This window comes from Sitophilus oryzae, unplaced genomic scaffold, assembly GCF_002938485.1.
Source record: "Sitophilus oryzae breed Bouriz unplaced genomic scaffold, Soryzae_2.0 scaffold_1297_pilon_pilon, whole genome shotgun sequence".
Classification (NCBI taxonomy): Eukaryota; Metazoa; Arthropoda; class Insecta; order Coleoptera; family Curculionidae; genus Sitophilus; species Sitophilus oryzae.
In genome coordinates, this window is record NW_022145945.1 from 480,921 (window position 1) to 504,563 (window position 23,643).

The 23,643-nt window shown below is 32.2% G+C and overlaps 1 protein-coding gene across 4 annotated transcripts; it reads left to right on the forward strand.

The window, feature by feature from the left end:
• Positions 1-3,852: 3,852 nt before the first annotated feature.
• Positions 3,853-23,323, forward strand: LOC115874505 (4-nitrophenylphosphatase-like). Of its 4 annotated transcripts, none has more exons than XM_030889653.1 (7): positions 3,853-4,099; positions 16,152-16,271; positions 16,693-16,861; positions 17,075-17,198; positions 19,344-19,551; positions 22,768-22,912; positions 23,082-23,323. In XM_030889653.1, exons 2-7 carry the CDS (start codon positions 16,172-16,174, stop codon positions 23,269-23,271), a joined length of 936 nt encoding a protein of 311 aa, XP_030745513.1. In that variant the 5' UTR covers positions 3,853-4,099; positions 16,152-16,171; the 3' UTR covers positions 23,272-23,323. The 4 variants fall into 4 exon arrangements, with proteins under 4 accessions (XP_030745513.1, XP_030745516.1, XP_030745514.1 ...); XM_030889656.1 differs by lacking the exon at positions 3,853-4,099 and adding an exon at positions 5,494-5,513; XM_030889654.1 differs by lacking the exon at positions 3,853-4,099 and adding an exon at positions 15,257-15,327.
• The last annotated feature ends 320 nt before the right edge of the window (positions 23,324-23,643 follow it).

A 23,643-nucleotide genomic window follows, 5' to 3' on the forward strand; every position in this document is an offset into this window, starting at 1 on the left:
TTCATTAATTATTCCGCAAAAAGTCTGGCGATCTTGGTACCAAAATATAGGGACTCTTTATATTAAAAAAACCGTACTATGTAGATATCAGAAATATGCATAACATGAATAAAGTATTTCAAAGTGACTCTAAAGTAATCAAATATATAATATGCCTGAAGGGCTTAATGCATTCAAGTGAATTTAAATTATATAAAAAGAAATGATCTGGCTTTTTTTTATCCGTTCTGGTCACAAGCTGGTTGTGGTGATCTGCTACTGGAACTGGATTGTGATAAAAACGTCTCTCTACACAGACAGGATCCTAAACTGCCGTGGAATCAGGAGATTCCTCCGTTATTCCCGGTGTGAATTGTAGGGACAAAACGTGGCCCAAATGTCAGGTACAAAAACAAAATGGCACCAGAAAAATGCTACCATTAAACCAAATGCGTACCATAAAATAAAACCCTGTCAAAAAAAAGAAGTATTAGGAAACGTTACGTTAAAAATAAAAGTCTTACCTCTGCTCAGAGGGTTTTCTCAAACAAATTGGCAAAATGCCAACAACCGCCGATAGCTCTATCGGTTTGAGCCTTTACCACCAATATGGCGAGGGAAGGTAGGCACGAAGTGCGAATATACACCGTCAGATATAAAGTGTCCAACAAACTTCGACCGGACTGAAATATTTCGCCAGAAATAAACTTGGAGAAAAAAAAATAAAAGACAATAGCAGTACTTAGAATGCCATCTCGGTGCGAGGACTTAAACTTGATTTATTTAAATAAAATAATTCTGTACATTTATATAAATTATGTGTAATTTAAATAAAATGCTACAAATTTTTAAGCTTAAGTTATCAAAACAAACTTCACTTAAACTAAGAACTCGTAATTCAAAACTGAAGTTTCAAAACGAATAAAAATGTCAGGGAATAAATAAATAAACGTGGCAACTTGACATTTTTTACAGCAGAGCTACCACCTGAATCACCAGCGGAAAATTTAAATTCCAGTTAGTCAGTCCGGTGCCGAATATGTCCATGGTTGGCAACAATGAATTTAATAACCGCGCCCTCGATGACGTAACTAAAAGTTTATTTGGTATCGCTATAGTTACTTATTTCTTTCGCCTCCGTCGTTTTGTTCTCTTTATCTCTATGAAAAGGTCCGATCCAGACGTAAATTACAGATATCGTTTTCGATCTTTTTCGCACGGTTAGCTGTTTCATTCAGAAATCCAATTTGGGGTGTGCATTATACCGTGGAGTAAGTAATTTTTCCCTCCACTATAAGAAACCTCGTTTTATAAAAGACTTTTCTTTTTATAATACCGTATAATTAAGCGATAAAAAAATGTCAATCTAAAGAAAGATGTATTTTTATTACTTTTTTTAACAATGGCATATATATGTCTTCAATGCAATTTTATTTTGTACTATACAGGATGAGTCTTAAATAAGTGCAAATATTTTTAGCGGTATACTCTGTTTTTTTTTCTCAGGTAAGATTTCGACAGACGATGACAGAAAAAAAGGCAGATGACGTCCCATACCAATCTATTTATTTTACTAAAAAAAGTTTCTAATAATTTTTAAGTTAACTATGGATGGGTTTAAATACAAATCCGTCATGCGTCGTCTCGTGTTGTTTTTAACCAGTTTTATTGGTTTATTTCAAAAATGACAGATCGTATTTCAATTTTATTGGTTTGACGGAATGATAAACGACAAACCGACGCCGATGCGTATGAACTCGCCTTTAGATTTTTGACGCTTGTCAAATTATAGGTTATAATTTTGTGTCAACTTTTGTCAAATACCCTGTGTTTTGGAAGGTGATGCATTTTGATTCGTGTTATTACGTGTGTTTTGTGTCTTTTGAAGTCAAGTGGAGGAAAAATCGAGGGAAAATTAACTGTAGACCCAGATCACAGTTTATAGTTAATACTCGGTGTCCAGGCAGAAAGATACACCAATAAAGTTACCATCAATAAAGTTCGTATACCATCTCGTCGTAGATAAGTGCATCTCGTATATGGTAGAAGGACCATACTAAACACATACTAAAAACTGGAGTAGCTGTAAAATATCGACATTACACGATAGGTAAATAATGGATTTTAGTACTACAGAAAAATAATGTCAAAAGGTACTGGTTTAAAAAAATTAAGATTAAAGTTAATTAATCAACCTTTAAGGTATAAAATTTGGTAAGTGTTATTATTAATAAAATAGTTTGTATTATTTATGTTGTTTTATTTATTCCTGTGGAATATTACAGTTAGTTATATTGATAAATATAATCATAAATGCGGGTTTGCAAGTTTCTTGAAGCTTGTAAGTAAGAAATAGTTCTTTTTTTTTTGGTATGTAGTGTTTTGTTCTTATTTGTTTTATATTAACACATGCCGTTTTTTGTTAAATAAAATAACTCGATTACATTTTTTCAGTTTTATACAGTTTTTTTCACAATATTTTGAAGTAATCACTTGTCAGTCAAATTTTAAATATATTTATTTCCTACTATGCGTTCCAGTTGTACCAACTTATTTCTTTGTAAAATAAAATAAACTACTTTGAAATTAAAATGACAGACACATCTATCACTGTCAAGGATCTTGTCGTTGAGTTTTTTTTATTTTGGAATTTTTTGAAAAAAAAAACAAAATAATGATAATACTGAATTTATATTTTTACTCATTAAAGCAATGAAAAATACCCTCATTAAATATCGCATCTGAGTATATTTAAAAATTATATCGTTGATTGAAAGAATTAGGAAGATACCCAACCTAATAGGCAAATTCGTGACAAGGGTAATTTGATTTCCCCTTACGTCTCAAGTGCTGTACGGTGGAGACACCAATCGTTCTGCAGTCAACGCATAAAACACTTATTTTCTCTAATTCTCCCAGCGAAGGCATATCAAAAACGGTGTGGATCTGAAAGCGACAGTGTTGCCATATTGAAATGTGTAATATCATATCTGTAATACGTTTTGATGAAAATATCTTTGGATAAAAAATCCGCGTTTATGTATTGAAAATTTACTCGTGATTAACATAGAATAAAGAACAAAAATACAAATTCTTTTATAGGTACTGAATATGTCGTATGATCGAAAAAAGTCGTTTAGTTGGCTTGGAAATGACAATTATTGACATTTACCATAATATTTTACATATGAAATATCAGCGATCTTCATTTCCAAGCCAACACTGACGCCGTTCTTTGTTTAATCATATAATATTATATTATGTTGTTTAATGATAGAAAATCCGTATTATTAACATAATGTACCCAAAATCCGTAAATCTACGGATTAATCAGTAGTTCTGGCAACATTGCCTCCGGCAACCACTCACTCTGTCGACTGGAAGCAGGACTACGGTACAGTATTCTTTATCACCTGCGCTGCAAACGACTACCGGCGCGCAGCGGCGGCGGCGCAGAGCTAAACTAAATCTCGGAATTCTCGGACAGGCTGACGGTAACGGCAGCTACATCTCAGACAGGTTTTGTGCTACGAAATCGCCCGTAAGTTTGCACATATTCTTATTTCTTCAATCAACGGTTATATTCAGCAGATATTCCTTTAAAATCTGGCAACATTAAAAATGTTATAATATTATTATGTCTCTTGTATCAACAGAAATTTTAGAACTTATCTAGGTTTACCTATTTTTCTGATGTTACTTTATCGAATAAACGAAATAAACTTGCAATTTTCAATTAAAAACAGTAAATGTGTTTAATAAAGTATTTGCATCTATTTATGAAACATCCTGTATAAATGCAGTTAAACCTCAGCGAAAGTAAGGTCATATCAAATGCAGAAAATAACACACGCTATCAACTACTGTAGAAAGTAAATGTTATTAACAATTATTAGTATTTCTAGAAACCGCAATCGCTTATAACAATAATCTTTTATTACTTATGCTATTCATAAAATGTAATATTATTAATTAAGATCGTCACAGAACTTAAATTGCTTTATTACCTCTGCTGTATGCTGTATGTGTTACTAATGTGCTTAAAATGGAACAAACAGTGTACTGAATTAAGACAATGTCAAGGAATATCTCGATAAAGTTCAGAAAGACTTAATAAAAGGTAAGTGATATTTATATTGTAATATATTTTTATTGTAATTAACTGTAATAGATAATAAAGTAATGTCAATGACTTATAATTACAAGGATTAAGTACCTAATGTTTACTTAAATTTTATATGCATTTTTGTATCGTTTGACGATTTTTAGAAACTCATTTCATTAAACCATACTCATAAAAATAAATCCCATCAAAAACATAAGATATAAAAAATGCCACGTCTGGGCGCATTCGGGTGAGCCAAAAAAACTAACTTATGGAATTTATGGATTAAAATGAACCTAATAACCGAGAAAAAAATATCCCCGGAAGGCAGGATTTTTATATCGTAAACCGTTTCAAAGTTATCATACTTTTAATAAAAAAATTTTTTTACGTGTTATTTAAATGAAAACTTTCAATGTTCACCGACACCTTTTAAAAGTGAGCTAAAAATCCTGCCCTCCGGGGATATTTTTTTCTCGGTTATTAGGTTCATTTTAACCCATAAAATCCATAGATTAGTTTTTTTGGCTCACCCTACTGTCCATTCAAAATAGTGAAAAAAATGTTGGGGGCTCACCCTGTATATTATGTATTATTTATAAAAGTTTTTAAGAAGAATATTAATATAAAAAACATCTAATTAAAAGAGTTATATAAAAGATATTACTTATATTATTAGTTTATTTTGATTTTGACTAAAAAAGGATCTAGAGCCCATACTTTTTTCAATAAATATATATTATGACAATGCATTGATTACATGTTTGTTTGGTTATTTTAGAGATCTTTTCTTGTCTGAATAACAAATAAATCATTGTTCTTGAGTAGAACAAATATTGTGCTGGATTGGTGTTGGTTTCTATGTAATTTGACAAATAAATAAAGATGTCTCTTTAGTTTTCAGAGTCAATATTTTTTAATTATTTTTCGTGTCGATTGCTGATTGAATTGGAGCCAGAAATGGCTCAAAACGAAATAAGTAAATTACCAACAGATATTCAGGCATTCTGAGGCGACAAACGCAATATCCAAGCTACTTCCATTTAAATCCCGAATAATTTATGAAAAGGAATACAAAAATTTTCAAAAACCTATTTTTAACCTATCCTCGTTGTTAAAGTATCATTTAATCTACCCTGGCGGTTAAAGTACTATTTTATCTACTATTTTTGATAGATATATTTTAACAGTTGTTGCTATAAAAAAAAGAATCAAAATAATAACATGGTTTAATAGATTAAATATATGTAAGTCAGTTACTATTGTTAAATATGGCGGTACTTTACACTCTGAGCATGTGATTACCCGAAGAGAATTTAAAACAGAATTATTGTTAGAATATTTCATTCAATCGAGGATAGTGTCCGCAATTAGTGGTTTGCTTTCTATAAAAAAATTGCATTACTGTAGTGATATCAAGAACTATCAGGTAATACACATCCCTTTGAATAAAAAAACATAGGATCGAAAAAAACAGCGTGAGAGTTTCCAAGTCATATTTCTAAGCTATATTGACACCTTTTTTCGATCACATGGTGTATTTTACAATAGTGAAAATTTATACAGGGTCCGGCAATAGTGTGTTGGGCATCTGTAGCTCCTAGAATAAAAAACTTGCGAATTTTGTTTAAGTGCACATCTAAAGTATGTACTAGGTCTTTCAGGAAAATATTTTAACTTTTATAGGGTGTGTAGGTTAAAAAGTGTGAGTGGCGCGGAATGATTTTTTTTGAATTGATCACCTCGTATATTATTGCATTTTTGTTAGATCGATGAATGCAACAGAAAGTTTAGACTGCTGCTCTTTTACTTTTTCCTGTAGTTGACGGATGGAAAATATGGAATCGACGGTGCCGCGGTTGGTACGAAAACCCGTTTGCGATTCTGGAAGGATTTTTTCTATACAGGGTGTTTCAAAACAAATGCGAAAAACTTTAGGGGGTGATTCCTTGTTCAAAATAAAGGGTAGTTTGCTTTATAAACGTTGGGTCAAAAGTCAACCATTAGGGAGATATCGCGGTACAAAGATGGCGGAAAAATAATGTTTTTATTTTTTATCTTGAAAACGAAAAGAGATAGACTAATGAAAATTTATGGAAGCATAACTGTTATGAAAACACACTTCCAGGTAATTTTTTACTTTTTTAAAATGATTGGAAGGGGTTGAAATAAACTACCCCTATCATTCTTGTTAACGAAATTTAAAGAAAAATCTTATCAAACACATGCAAATGCTTTAATTTGGATAGTTTAGTTTGTTTAGAAACTTTTTTACATCTTGTGTTTTTTTGATAAAACTCACCGATTGGAAATTAAAAAATAAAATGTAAAGCATTACATATCAGGACAAAAAACATTTTTAGATTAAGAATCTAGTAATAATAATGATAATAATAATCATCTAGATAATAAGGTATTGCAGTAGAGTAATGTCAAATAAAATAATATTAGGAACATCCTAAAAAGTAACAGCGGCCGACTAGATTTTTTCCTAAAAATATTACAGCAGCCCACTAGATTCTTTATCAGAAAATGTTTTTTGTCCTGACATGTAATGCTTTACATTTTATTTTTTAATTTTAAATCGGTGAGTTTTATCAAAAAAATACAAGAGATAAAAAAGTTTCTAAACAAACTAAACTATCCAAATTTTTGCACGTATTTGATAAGATTTTTCTTTAAATTTCGTTAACAAGAATGATAGGGGTAGTTTATTTCAACCCCTTCCACTCATTTTAAAAAAGTGAAAAAATTACCAGAAAGTGTGTTTTCATAACAGTAATGCTTCCATAAAATTTTATTAATCTATCTCTTTTCGTTTTCAAGCTAAAAAATAAAAACATTATTTTTCCGCCATTTTTGTATTGCAATATCTCCCTAATGGTTGACTTTTGACCCAACGTTTATGAAGCAAACTACCCTTTATTTTGAACAAGGAATCACCCGCCTGAAGTTTTTCGCATTTGTTTTGAAACACCTTGTATATGGGTGCAGGCGGTTTGACAAAATTTTTGCAAGAATTTTGCCACCGATAACCAGTAGCGAAATTCCCCGGCAATTTCCGCAGTCTGATGCACTTCCTTACGAAAATCCTGAGGTACTTCTCCGCTTTCCCATACGACATCGAAGAGAGCCTTAAGATGACCAATAAGTTCTCTACTTGCACACTTATAGATTTCCGCCGGAATCGCGTCACAGCCAGCTGATTTGTTGTTTTTAAGCTGTTTTACGGAGGTTTTTATTTCCTGTTCTGTTATTGGGATGTCTAATACATCGAGGCTGTTATACTGAGGTATTGTGTTTAGTGCTTCCATATTGGGGTTGTTTTCTTGGTTAAGGATATGGCTGTAATGTTCTTTCCAGCGATTTCTGATTTGTTCTTCCTCTTTTAGAAGTTCGCCATTTTGTGCGTGATTGGGCAGCTTACCTTCTTAGTTGGACCGTATACTTCTTTTACAGCCTCGAAGAATTTACGATAATCGTGATGCGTGGCATACTCTTGAATCTGATTCGCTTTTTGTGACCACCAGTTATCCTTTACTTGGCGCAGTTCTCTGCGAAGCGTGTTGTTGGCTGCTTTAAAGTTGTCTACCAGTCTTGGATTATGTGGATTTGCAGTGACTGCTTGATGTGCTCTATGCTTTTGTTCCAACAAAGCCTGTATATGCGGTTGATTTTCGTTAAACCAGTCTGGTTGTTTCTTTTTGTTCGACTTTCCCAGTACTGCTTCGCTGGTTTTATGAATCGCATCCCTTAATTGTGTCCAGCTTTGTTCAGCTTCCAATATTGAGATTGAAGTTATCGGTGGAAGTGATTCTTAGATGGCTTCCCGGAAGGCGTCGGCGGTATTGTTGTTCTCTAGGCCCCGTTCGTTCAATCTGGTCATGTTGTTTTGCTTTTTACAGTGTGGATGCTTGGGTTTTAACTGGATTTTCATTTTTGAAATTAAAAGTCGGTGGTCAGTGCCGCATTCGGCATCTATTCTGGCTTTTGTGAGCCTAACATTTTTTAGATTCGTCCTTCGAACGATTATGTGGTCCAATTGATGCCAGTGGCCTGATCTAGGATGTTTCCAGGTACCTTTAAACTTGTCCTTCAACATGAACCACGTATTGGTGATGCAAAGATTATACTCTGCGCATGTTGTTAATAAGCGTTCACCATTGTTATTTACGTTTCCCATTCCATGTTTTCCCAATACGTCAGGCCATATTTCCTGTTGTATGCCAACACGGGCATTAAAGTCACCTAGCAAGATGATTCGTTCATGCTTTGGAATTCGTTGGAGATCATTTTGTAAAGCTTGGTAAAATTTAGCCTTATCCTCAATTTTAGCGTCAAGGGTGGGAGCGTAGGCACTAATGATGTTGACGTAAGTTTTGTCTGATATGGGGTACCTTAGGGTCATAAGACGTTCGGAGACACCAATAGGTACTTCTGTTAACTTGGTGGCGATTTCGTTTTTGATCGCAATGCCTACACCATGAATTACTGTGTGTTGCGGGGTGTCCTTTCCAAAAGAAGGTGTAATGCTCCTCAGTGAGACTATCTTCATCCGCAAAGCGTGTTTCGCTTAGAGCGGCAACATCTATGTTTAATCGGTGGAGTTCCTGTGAGACCAGCGCTATTTTTCTCTCTGGTAGATTTGAGTTTATCTTTTCCAGTAGAGTGCGGACGTTCCACGCCGTAGTAGCATTTATAGTAACTTTGTATACTTCTACCTTTGTAACATGTAGCACTTATAGTAACTTTTACCCTTAAAATTTCATTCAAATCACTAAAAGTACTTGAAAGAAAATTATAATAAATCGAAACATTATTAAGACTTCAACACCCTGTAGCTACGAAACAAAGCAGAATCGGACCTATGTTGATATGAAAAATAAATCTTATTTTTACGTGAGCAATCTCTTCCGCTAGAGATGGCACATATTTTTTAAAACACCCTGTATAATGACAAATAATTATTTTGAATAGTTTGATATTTATAATAAGTAAAAACAAAATAAAATTTTAACTACGACAGAATTACTATGACTAGTAACTAGAGGTGTTGAAAAAGTAACTATTCGTTACTCGAGTACTCGTTACTTATCGATACCCGTAGTAACGAGTAACGAATTTATAATCATATAATTACTTTGATTACTTTGACAACTATAACTACTTATAGTACCGTATGATCAAAAAAAAAACGGCGTCAGCGATGGCTATGAAATGAAGATCGCTGTCATTTAATATGTAAATTTATATGGGAAATGTCATCTATAGCCATTTCCCAGCCAACTGGACGCCTTTTTTTCGATCATACGGTATTTATCATTTAATTTGTCCTATCGTACTTATACTCGTATGTATACTTAATATGTATAGTATTGTATCGTAAATGTAATCAAAATGCGAATTCTATGAAAACATAAAAGGTGGCTAAGGGATGATAAGGGGGTGAAATTAGGGATAGGTTGCATAAAAATTTGTTAAAATCTGTTCTAGTCATAGACTTAAAATAAAATATAGACTGAGCATCTCATTCATAAATAGCTGGAACATGCGGTCAGACACTGTCTTGTTATTGTTGTGTTATTGTTTTAGGTTATAACGAGTGCGACACGAGCGATAGATAGGTTGTCTCTGTCGTAACGGTCGTTCCCTGACGACTCTGCCGAGAAACACAACACTGTCTTTCGTTTCTCAAGTACACCTGAACTCTCCGTATCATAGCCGGGTATTTTTTTATTTTAATGAAGCTATAATTAAATTAAAAATATATCGTATTTAAACTTTTTTATATTTTATTAAGATTTAGGACAGGTTTTTTAAATAAAACTTTAGAAAAACAATTTAGAGTCCAAAAGGATAAAAATAATAAAATACACGTTATAGAAGAAATTTTATAATCGAAATTAGGTAATTTTTGAAATTAATAATAAATTATTAATTTTAGTCAAACATTTACAACCCCTAATATTAATCAAAACAGGATCTATTCCACAGATATAATAGAATCGGCGACAGGGAGAGAAAAAAAATATGATTGTTGTAATTTTTTTCTGGTTAAGTGATGTCTTATTATGTAAATTAGAGAAAACATAAATCTGTTCCATTAAAGCAAGGAAGGTGATAGGAAGTGGATAAAATAAAAACTACATTTATTTAACTCGGTACTGTCTTTATTATACCGGGTGCGTCTCAAAAGTGGGCTCATCCCCATAATTTTTTTATATTTTCAAATAAAAAAAAAGATTTAGTATGTTAGTATATGAAATAAATTAGATTGATTGACGCATTCAATTGTTTTTGGTCACTTCCTGTTTCACCGGAAATGACTATAACTTTTAATTTTTAAACGGCACCCTCGGTATATTTCTACTTTATTCGATAGAAAATGACACTCTGAATGGAATGACATATCATATGTCAACTTTTGACATTTTCGCATATGGTTTAATTGTAATTGTAACACGCGGTTCATAACGACAATTTGACTCGAAATACCAAGTGTTTGGTATCAATATATTCATAAAAAAATGCTTTTTCCAAATATGCTAATGAGTCACCCTTGTTCCATTTGAAAAAATTGACATATGTATGATTAAAAATACGATTTGTACATCTTTTAACCGGCCTAGACAAGACACGAAACCTATTAGACGATCAAAACTATTTTTCCAAGGCTCCTTTGATTAAAACTTAGTGGATGGAAAAAAAACTGGATTGAAATTTAAAATAGGATGATATGTTTTTAAGCGACAATGTCAAAAGTTGACATATGATATGTCATTCTATTCAGAGTGTCATTTTTTATCGAATAAAGTAGCAATATACCGAGGGTGCCTTTAAAAATCAAAAGATGTAATCATTTCGGTGAAACAGGAAGAGACAAAAACAATTGAATACGTCTATAAATCCTAATTTATGTCATATACCTACTAACATACAAATCTGTTTTTTTATCTGAAAATAAAAAAAGTTATAGGGTTGAGCCACTTTTGAGACGACCCGGTATATTAAAAAAATATTGTTTCATAATGTAATATCATTTTAAAATTCTTGTATGTTATTTTAGATTCTGAAGATAATTTTAGAATAAACCGGAATATATTTTTAATAAAAACATTATTAATTATTAACAGGGTTATAATTATGATTTTGTTACAATGTAAGTAAGTAAATAATGTAATGTAAAAGAAAAAATTCAGATTTTACATTTTACTAAAATATTATCTAAATAAGCGCCTTTCTACAACAACGCCACTGACTCCTAATGGGTAAATTGAGAGTTGCCTACCGGTCGAAAGTCGTTTCAAGGCTTAAATGGATTATTTAAGTCAAATTTCTTGCAAATTTGGCACTGGCGAACCATATTTTATAGTTTTTGAACAGAAAAAGTCAATAAAATAAACACTTAAGGACTACAGGCTAAGAAAATGCGTTAATACAGCCGGGGAGATAGCGGCAACAAAGCTTTACCGCACACGTGCAACACGTACTGCAAGGTAATAAATGAATGAATAGGCTCCCTCGCCTCTAATCGGTGTTATCATATTGTAAAGAACTTATCCTTATTAAACAGTATCCGACTTATAATTTAGTAGTATAAGGACTATTTAATACATCTATGGAATATTAAAACCTACTTTATTAAACTGTAGTATTAATATCTCAATATATGTGTATAACAAGAAAAAAAAATATTGATAATATTAAAGACGTGACAACATAGGCTGGATGAGGAAGGCTCGGTCGACTGTACCCAGAAGTAAACATGTGTACAAAAAAGGTTGTTTGTCCGCGTTGAGATGTAAATAGTGTAGTCTATATTTTATTTTAAGTCTATGCTTCATCCGCAAAGCGTGTTTCGCTTAGAGCGGCAACATCTATATTTAATCGGTGGAGTTCCTGTGAGACCAGTGCTATTTTTCTCTCTGGTAGATTTGAGTTTATCTTTTCCAGTAGAGTGCGGACGTTCCACGCCGTAGTAGCATTTATAGTAACTTTGTATACTTCTATCTTTGTAACATGTAGGACTTATAGTAACTTTTACCCTTAAAATTTCATTCAAATCACTAAAAGTACTTGAAAGAAAATTATAATAAATCGAAACATTATTAAGACTTTAACACCCTGTAGCTACGAAACAAAGCAGAATCGGACCTACGTTGATATGAAAAATAAATCTTATTTTTACGTGAGCAATCTCTTCCGCTAGAGATGGCACATATTTTTTAAAACACCCTGTATAATGACAAATAATTATTTTGAATAGTTTGATATTTATAATAAGTAAAAACAAAATAAAATTTAAAACTACGACAGAATTACTATGACTAGTAACTAGAGGTGTTGAAAAAGTAACTATTCGTTACTCGAGTACTCGTTACTTATCGATACCCGTAGTAACGAGTAACGAATTTATAATCATATGATTACTTTGATTACTTTGACAACTATAACTACTTATAGTACCGTATGATCAAAAAAAAAACGGCGTCAGCGATGGCTATGAAATGAAGATCGCTGTCATTTAATATGTAAATTTATATGGGAAATGTCATCTATAGCCATTTCCCAGCCAACTGGACGCCTTTTTTTCGATCATACGGTATTTATCATTTAATTTATCCTATCGTACTTATATGTATACTTAATATGTATAGTATTGTATCGTAAATGTAATCAAAATGCGAATTCTATGAAAACATAAAAGGTGGCTAAGGAATGATAAGGGAGTGAAATTAGGGATAGGTTTGCATAAAAATTTGTTAAAATCTGTTCTAGGAGTATGAAATTTTGCGTAGACGTTCCTTAGGTAACGTAATTGAGCACTAAGGCGCTATTTTTAGAAATTCACCTTTTGAAGATGCGAGATGAGGAGGGGTAAATGTCCAGAATTTTTTTTACGGGTATGAAAATTTGCGCAGAAGTCCCTTAAGTGATAAAAGTAAGTACTAAGAAGCGGTATTTGGAAATTCATCCCCTAAGAGAGTGAATTTTGGGGTGAAATTTTGTGCAAGTGAATTTTTGAATATTTTTTTACAAAAAATGTAACGGTTCTAGAAGTATTAAATTTACACATAGAGGTCCATTAAATTGACAACTTGTTTGAGTGCGCAACGTGAGTGCTAAGAATCTATTTTTGAAAAGATATCCCTTAAGCAGGTGAAATTAAACACAAAGGTTCTTTAATAGCAGTACCAAAATCAGTACAAAGTAATCATAGTAATCAAAGTAACGAATATTTGAAATGATTACTTAATAGTCGAGTAACGATTAATAACGACTAATCAAAAATAACTAAAATCAACATCATTACTAGTAACAGTAAAGTGAACTAATGAAAAAATAAGTGTTCACACTTTTCACTGAGCCTTCATTCTGAAAAATGATTCTTTCATCAAATGTTGGTCGGAAGTCAAATTGTTTCATTCTTCATATATCGTATACTTGAGAATTACAGGCAATGTACACTTTATTATTTATATTGATTATTATTTATCATTAAAAATGGCAAATGTAAATGATCCTTAAGCAATTTTTGAAGCATTTTAAAAGGTTTGTTATTGTACCACCTGTGTATTAGATTACAAAATAAAGGCTATTAAGACAGAAAAAAAGCATTATTGTAATATACTAAGACAAAACAGATAAACATTGCTAAGTCATATATCTAAAGCGTTTTTTAACAAAAGTTTAATTACTAACCAATGACCAAGGTATTTTGTCGAAATACAATGAAAATTTACGTGAAACCGGGAATATGACTGGTCACTGGAATTTTCAAACGATAGTGATTAACCACCAATATGTCATTTCTCAATCGTTTTTACCAAAATAAGTAATAATTCCTAAAAGTTTAGTCATATACACTGAGAAAAATGGATTAATAACTATGTAATTGTGTGAAATTGTAACGAAAATATTTGATTTTTCTCTGTCCTAAGTCCTGAGAAATTTCTTCTAGTGTCTCATTCCAGATTACGGATGGAGTCTTCCAGAAGAGTCGGAATAAGCAAAAATTCAGAAGTAGCAAAATAAGCGTTCGGCATTTAACGTTTTATGTAAAACTGGCTAGATATTTTTACACAAATGAAGAAGGATATTAAATATAAAGGATTATACTATATCCGTATTGTACCACATTTTTAGAAAACTTCTTTATTTTTAAGGTTTTGATGGCCAAACATCCACAAAATATTCCTTTCGTTTGGACTAAATTTTCTCGAAAATAAAGACATAATTTAAGATTCCGTTAATATTCCGGTTTCCGCTTGGGAAGCAGAACGGTTCTGGTCCAGTTAATGCAGTTCGATTTTAGATTGATTGCTTTTTTAATACCTTCTACCTCGTGGTGGTCTGGCACCCAGAGTAGGAGGACTTCTTTTTGTCTAAAGAAATTGTACCATGCGATTCATAACGACAATTTGACTAGAAATACCAACAGTGTGTGGTACCAATAAATTATTCGTAAAAAAATGTTTTTTCCAAATATGTTAATGAGCCACCATCGTTCCATTTAAAAAAATTCAGATATGATTAAAAATACGATTTGGGCATCTTTTAACCGGCCAGGACAAGACACTAAAAACATTAAACTATCAAATTTATTTTTCCAAAGCTCCTTGATTAAAAATTACTGTTTTTAACACAGCCATGGCACTATAGATTTAAATTTAAAATGCGATGATTTTTAAACCGAATATGTCATCAAAAGTTGACAAATGATATGTCATTCTATTCAGAGTGTCATTTTTTATTGATTAAAGTATAAAAATACGGAGGGTGCTATTTCAAAATCAAAAGTTGTAGTCATTTCCGGTGAAACAGAAAATGACGGAAAACAATTGGATACGTCAATCAATGCTAATTTATGTCATATACTAACACACCAAATCTCGTTTTTTTTTTAATTTGAACAAATTAAAAGTTATAGGAATGAGCCACTTTTGAGACGCACCCGGTATTCAAAATAAATTTCAAGAAGATCTGATTAAAGAAAATGTCATATTTTTTATATTGTTTAATTGCAAATTGCAACGAATTTTTTAAATTGTTATTATTTTCGATGCATGTCACTTTTTCTTGGTGTAAATTCTAAAAGCCTATATCGCAATCTTATCATGACATACACCGTGATAAACCATAAATATGTTATTCATAAAAAGATACCCGTAATTGCTAGAGTTACTAGAGTTTGTTTAGTTTCGTTTTTTTTTGACAGAACACAACGTTGGTTTTTAGTTTCGGTAAGCTTACTTTTTTTAATATTGTCTGTTATTTATATACAAATTTATATGTCATATTTTTTAATATGTGAATAATTTAAAATATTTATTAATTTCTTTATTTTTTAAATTGATATCAGTTTTATATTTGAATAAGCTTTGAATAAACAAGCGGACAGACAGACAGACAGGCACCATGAAAATATTTTGTATTTAGGTCATTTATGACGCAAATAACTAATTTTGAGTGAAATTAAAAAAACTTTTTTTTTGCCGATCTTAATAGCCTACCATACCTATTGGTATGGTCGGCTAAAAATACCGGGGGTGTCATTTAAAAATCAAAAGTAGTCATTTCCGGTGAAACAGGAAGAAGCCGAAAACAACTGAATACGTCATTTTATTCTGTTTTTCTTTTTGTTGAGCTACTTTTGAGAAACACCCGGTATAATAAAGTCAATATTTAAGCATATATTTTAACTATATTTACACAGGACTCTGAAGTGAATGCAACCAAAAGTCAACAATCTTTCGATCAACAATCATAATATGTATTTTTTTATTTTATCAAATGCAATTCATAGAATTTCTCTCACAGATTACATTGACCTCCTTATCTGTCACAATCTTGTAAGTTAAAATTATTTAAAAATACGAATACCTATATTATTTACATTTCAACAGAACATATTCTATCTCTAGCAACAATAGCCACAATAAGAATAATTTGAACGGTACTAAAATAAGAAGGTATTCTTATTTGGTATACATTTTTTGATAATGATCTAACAGATTCTCAATAACCCATGTAAGTTTTTTTTCTATTATTCTGTTTTACTTTTCAGTACGGAAGTCTGGCCAAAAAATGACTGACACCAAAGAAGTGGCCAATTTAAAGGATGCATCTGTTGAAGAACAAGGAGAATTTTTAAAATCGTTTGATACAATTTTATGTGATATTGATGGTAAGTCAAACATAAATAAATAATATCTTTGCTCATTTGAGATATGTTAATCTGTTAGTTTTATGGGCCCCCATGGGCCCCCCCTCTGTATCCGCCACTGTCATTTTATACGTAAAATTATATGGGAAATAAATGGGAAATGTCATCGATCGTCATTTCCAAAGACGCCGTTTTTTTTATCATACGGTCCCTCATAGACGTGTTTCTGGTTTTTCTTCATTTTTATTCGAAATATACTACCCCTAAAATATTTGCACTTATTTAAGACACACTCTGTAAATTTAAACTTAAAGAAATAAATAAACAACAGTTTTTAACAAGACCGTTGTTTCGTCAAGGTATACAATTTATAAAAAAAATATATAAAAAATACACCCACACAAAAAGGTACAAATATGGTTATACGACGCATAAATTTTAGGTGTGATATGGTCGACACTTTCATCCATAGATGGGGCTCCAGATGCTATAAAATCGTTAAGATCCATAGGAAAACAAGTATTTTTTGTAACTAACAATACAACAATACCGTTAGAGTTTCTTGTAAAACGGCTACAAGAGTTTGAGATGAAACAAAATGAAGTTTTGAGGTAAGAGAATATTCAGACTCTTTTATAGTCTCTATACTCTCAGAAAACGAGCATTTTTTCTGTCAAGTGTTATATATGATAAGAAAAAACAGCGTCAAGTTAGCTTAGAATATGATTAACTGGCGTTTCTTAGGTAACTTGACGCCGTTCTTTATCATCCGGTATGTATATGCAATCTAGAGGGGCACTTAGTGAGATTTTTCTATATTATAGGCCTGATCTAGCAATAATCTGGTATTTGAAGAGTATCAATTTTGACAAGGAAGTTTATATTGTAGGAGTAAAAGCATTGAAAGACACTATTAAAAAAAGTGGATTTAAAGTTCACGAAGACGAGGTAAGTTACTGTCACAGTTTGTTCATAACCAGCCTGTCGGCTTCCGATCGTTTATATGGAAATCTGCGTAACGACATGTAGATATTCCCTAATGGTTATATGTGTTGTGGATTCTTCTCCGTGTGGATAGAAAGTCACAATTTATTTAAACACAATTTATTTACACTAAATAACAAACAATAACGATTAAAAGACTTAGAGAACTATATACAAACTATTTATAACTATTTGTCTAGAAAGAATTTATTTTGAATTTAGCGCGACAACTGTAGTAGTGTATTTATTTCTGTCGTCTTCAGGCCCCAGCCGTCGGATTTTATACCCACAGCTAAAGATTTCTCGAATAATCCATAGATCATTAGGTGCATAGAGAAGGTTTGAAATGTTCTCGTATGTACTACTCCATACCAGTGGAACTCGATTCTTCTCGATCGTTCGAATGAATCATTACGGTGTCTATTCTGTAATGCGATATTAAGATCATCTGGGGGCGGGACATATGTCCTGGCTGTATAGTTAGGTTAGGTCGAGTCCACACGGGTCCGCAACAGTATGTATACGTCCACAATTAAAAAGAAGCTTCTACGTCCCTCTAGTCAACTCGCATACCCAACAATGTTGCTATTTGCTGTCGCCTTATTTTAAGAACGGCGGAAAGTAACGCCCAGCTATAGCAAATTTTTCAAGAGCAGCTGTGGATTCATTGGTAAGGCCGTCTCTTCGGGAACGAGAGGTCCCAAGATCGTGTCCCAATTCCAAAACAAGCCAAAACTTTATTTTTTATAACTGTTTTTATTTTTTTAAAAAGAGCTGTAAATATGTAATAGCAATCAAAATACGCCGTAAACGTGTTTTGATTGCATCGGTTAGTCTCTGGAATATTTTTTTTTGTTTAGATTGCATTAACCCGATCGATTATCGTTTATGTGCGTGCAAAACTGGGAAATTAGGAGACAATAATAATTGGGTATGCGACTTGACTAGTGGGACGTAGAAGCTAGTCAATTAATAAAATCCACAAGCATAAAGCATACTATACAAGGTGGTACACTCTTGGTACACTAGTGCGAGGAAGTCCATTATCGTTGATAAAAAAATATCTATACCTATGTGGCAGATTTATTTCTCCAAAAAATCCTATATGAGCATTTCGCCACTGCAAGAAAATCTACAAAACAAAATAGTTATTTTTTGTAAACACTTCTGCGTTAATCCAAACGGAAACTACTTGTCAGAAGTTAGGTTTACAGATATACAAATTTGCCTAACGAACAAAAAAATGCTTAACGTTTCGGAAAGTTTATCTCTTTCCATCTTCGGAAGCGAAAAAATACAAAGAATAAAGAAAAAAACTATTTAAAATATTTAAATTCAACTATTCGAGAACACTTTAGTTTTTTAAAACAGATACGTCTACAAAAACCGTTGACGATGTGTTAAAATGACATTATATCAAGTTAAACTTCAAAATTAACAATTACTACCTGATAACAATTACTTAATAAGGTAAGCCAAAAAGCCACAAACTTTCTGTATGATTATTTTTAATTTTTACGTATGTTATATTATTTATTTATGTTATGTTCTTTAAAAAAGCGATTGCGATACATTACTAACATCTACAGATACAAATATAATACAAAAAAAATACAATAGAGTTAAAAATCTATGTATAAACAGTTTAAATAAAGAAAATGTCTGTGTGTTTTTTAATTCCGCGCACCTAAAAGCAAAATTATATACAGGGTGTTGCTTTAAAAATAATTGAGATAAAGCATTTTAAATATTGCATTGTCATAAAAAATACCCTGCATAAGAAAATGTGAATTTTTCTTCATGGGTTTATTCCAAAGATATTATTAAACATCGTACTTAAAATTAGTCTAGTAATGCAGAATTTTATGATGAACTGAATTCTTTACAGAAAAATGTAGGTGCAATATGAAAAAACTTACAACTGCATCATTACTTTTTTGGGGAGACCATGTATACAACAAAATATTCTTATGCAAAATATTAGTATATGCACCTTTATAAACCATGTAACATGTACATAAAACTTTTTTCATCTCTTTGTCAACAACGACGATATTGGACATCCCCTCGCTAATGAGCCACCCGGTATATTTCTTTTTCTTTTTATAGGGTGATCAAGTTGAAGAGACTATCGCTGGAGTTATTAAAGCAATAAATAAACTAAATCCAAAGGTGGGTGCAGTCATTATGGATGCCGATTTGAACGTCTCCTTTGTCAAGTTACAAAGATGCGTGGAATACATAAAGAAAAATAACGCAATATTCTTAGTGGGGGGATGGGATCCAGTATTACCTTTTGCAGACACATTTTTAATAGGTAGGTATTTGTAGATTTGTTGAAATTGTCGATTTGTAGATGTTTTTGTTGCTGATCTATTGTGTCCCTCCTTTCTTGAGTTATAACTCATCATACAGGAAGAGAGATTTGGTTATATTAAATATAGGTTAATTCTCGAACTCCTATATTAGTTGTAGAGGTAGGAATTCTAGTTCCTTGGGAGGAACTAGAGTTCCTTGAACTAGGTCTCTAGTTCCCAATAGTTCCCGACTAACACTGACATCCCCGTTGCTTGCTAATGAGTTTCGTTGTCAGTCAGAACTATTCACAGTATGAACTGTATAATTTTTATAATGTACGAAATATAACGAGACGTGTAACTGCGTATGTTAAAAACATATAGGTAATAAGTGTTATTACAGATAAAAAAAGTTAAAAAAGAAACTCAAACCAGAGTTTAAAAAACCATATTTCCTCACTTAAATTTGTTTTTGTCTAGAAATTCAGAATATCTACTTCCTTTTATAAGATATTTCTTAATTTTAGGGACCTAAAGTGAAACATTCCCATAAAAGTTTCAAAGGACAAGCTAAAAATCAAAAACAGTATCCGCGACAATTTTCTGTGGTAATTACGCCGGTGGTGGCAATAGACAAGGCCGAATCCATCGTCGTGGCCTTGTTTTATATCTCGGATCTGCGGACTGAATAGATTTCCGTGAACTAGTATTTTAATTAGTTCCTCTCAATCCTTTCGGTCCGGGACAGATAACATACGTCTGGCACTCTCCACTCCCGCCTAGCATCGGGCTACGATCGCGCTGGCCGGTCCGTAGGTAAACTAGTCTTTTATTTAGTTCCTCTAGTTCCTCTAAGTCCAGATCAGACAATATACGGCTGGCACTCCCCACTCCTGCCTAGCATCGGGCTACGATCACGCTGACAGATCCGTCACCGTCTCGATCCCGGAATAGGTCCTGAGGAACTAGTTCTTTGAAAAACCGGAAACTAGTTCCTTTCATTCCGGGATCAGAATAGTTCATTGGAACTAGTTTGTTCACGAACTACACACCTCTAGAATCGGTATTTTTAATTAAGTATAGATCCACTTTATTCATTCATACTTTATTCATTCTTTCAAAACATAAATACAATTACATACACTGCATCTTGCTTGCAAAAGAACTGATATATTATACCGGGTGTCGCATCGTCGGACGGGACATAGGAAATCCCATGTAAATTTTAATGGGGTCAATTATTGGCTTCCCTAATTATTTTAGAGAATAATTCTATTTAGGTTTATCGAAGAGCACTAAAACCCACATTCAAAAGAATAACTTTAGATATTTTTTATTAGCTCGTTTACGAGTTATCGCCGATTTCTTTTTAAATATTTCTGCTTTCTTATATGGCCCTGTATTTACTTATGAGCACCAGTCAAGGTAAAAGATAACTGTCAAATGAACTTGTCATTTCAGAAATTTACCTATTTAGTGCTTTATTATTATTGAAAACTCATTCCTACATCGGAAATCTTAAAGATGTATTTATAAATACAAATTAATATGAATTAAGTAAAATAAATAATCAATTACAAGGTTAATTATAGTATTATTACAATATTCAATAACTTATTAATTTAGGTACTATTAAATTGTTAGAACATTAGGATTTAAGATGTTCAAATATTCCTCCATCGACTGCTAGACAATAACCGAGGCGATCATAAAATTCTATTCATACATTCGCTAGTTGGTAAACTGAAATTCTATTGCATTCGGCAGAAACAGCATTTTTTAACTCATCTAGATTTGAGTATTTTTTATCCTTGTATATCCTGTTTTTTAAATGGCCGAAGAGAAAGAAATCATTTGGCGAAATATCAGGAGATTTAGGCCAATAACGTTTCCGTTAAAACTATTTTCTAAATATTCCCGAACAGCCAGGGTACTATATGCCGGGCATCCATCCATTTGGTACCAAACTTCCTGATTTTCCCTAGCGGCATCATGTAAAGCAGGTAAAATATGACTGCTACTAATATATGATTTACTTTCTGTGGATATTGCGTCCTTGTTTCGACAAACCTGTATTGGTTTTCTTTGTTCCAATATCGATAATTTTGAACATTGGGTTCATTATTTAAGGTAAACGTGCATTCGTCAGTGAAACATATGTTTTTTAAAAATTCCCTATCCGTGTTTGCTCTTTCCATCCTATCAAAACAAAACGCCTACCGCCGTATTTCGTCCCCATCTCGTAGCTCTTGGTGTTTTTCATATTTGAAGGAATAGTATTTATGTCGTTTCAAAATTCGAAACGCTGTAGTGTGATCTATTCCTATTTCATCCTCAAGTTTCCTTGTGCTGATCTTTCCATCGTTCTCTTCCACGCACAATAAAACTTCCCAGTCGGTATCATTTCTTGCATCTTCTCTTTGTTCCTGCCTTGCTTCACATCTGCAGTTATTTATTAGGGTACCTGTGGTCTCAAATCTCTGGATATATCTTGCGATTGTAGATTTTCCAGGTATTGGTCTATTCGGATACAGAGCAGCAAACATGTCCGACACCTTTTGATAACTATTTCCTTGATAATACCATTTAATCATCAATACTTTTTCTTCGGTATTGTAATTCATGGCTAATATTTTCGATGTAGGTATGAGTTTTTAATAACAATAATAAAGCACTAAATAGAAAAATTTCTGAAATGACAATAAGTAAATATAGGGCCATAATAATAAGTAAATACAGGGCCATAAGAAAGGAGAAATATTTAAAAAGAAATCGGCGATAACTCGTAAACGGGCTAATCAAAAATATCTAAAGTTATTCTTTTGAATGTGGGTTTTAGTGCTCTTCAATAAACCTAAATAGAATTGTTCTCTAAAATAATTAGGGAAGCCAATAATTGACCCTATTAAAATTTACATGGGATTTCCTATGTCCCGCTCGACGATGCAACACCCGGTATATCGTTCTTCTAACCATTTCATTTTGCTATTCTCTAATCCTTAGTCATAATCCCTAATAATCAATCTCTAATCCATAATTCCTAATCTCTAATTAATTATCATTCCCGAATCCCTAGTTATTATTTTGTATGGATTGGTTACTTGGTTGCCTGACAAATTTGATATACTTAACAGATATATAACGAACTTTCTACTTTCAGAAGAAATTTATTTTTATTTATTTTAAGTCAAGCATTGTCATTTTTTTCTTTTATATAACTTGTCTTTTAATGGTAGGCCCAAAATACTTTATTCAGGCTGTGGAAGATCTATCTGGGAAAAAACCTTTGACTCTGGCCAAACCACACGATGTTTTTCACGATTTCGTGGAAGAAAGCATCAAAGATCTTCATCCAGAAAGAGTTCTATTTATTGGAGATTCGTAAGTTTTTATTCTTTGTGATTTATGTTAATTTTAACTATTTTTATTTATTACTGAATTAATATAAGCTTATATCGTCTTGGTTACGCTAACCATAAATAGAGCCATAACTCTCTTGGCTACTAACTTCTTAATATACCTATAACTATTTTTTTTTCTCTATTTCTAGGGTATTGACTGACATGACATACGCCCAAAAATTTGGACATAAAAAACTGTTGCCACTGACAGGTTGCACCTCAAAGGAAGAAGTAACAAATTGGAAATTTGAGGAGAATTTAAAACCAGATTACTATGTAGACAGTTTAAGGGATGTACATATTATAATTCAAGAATTGAAGAAGAAAAATGTATTATAAATTTTAGATGTAGCCTTTGTTAAATAACTTAATTTAAAAATATATTTTTTATATTTTATTTTTCCTAGAATGTTTAATAAATTAATATAAAATTACGTGATATATGTTCCTTAATATACAGGGTGGTCCAAATTGTACTGGGGGAACTTTAACAGCATATTCTATAGATAAAAATAATTCAAAAAGTTGGTATAAATTTATGTCCTAAAATGCTTCGTTTTGGAGATACAGGGTGTAAAAATTTCATATTTATTTCGATTTTTTCTTTAGTCCCTATTATTCTTACTTCTTAATTTTACGTGAGGTATCCCCACGAGAAATGGCACATGTTTTTTGAAACACACTGTATAATAATATGTACTATGTTATATA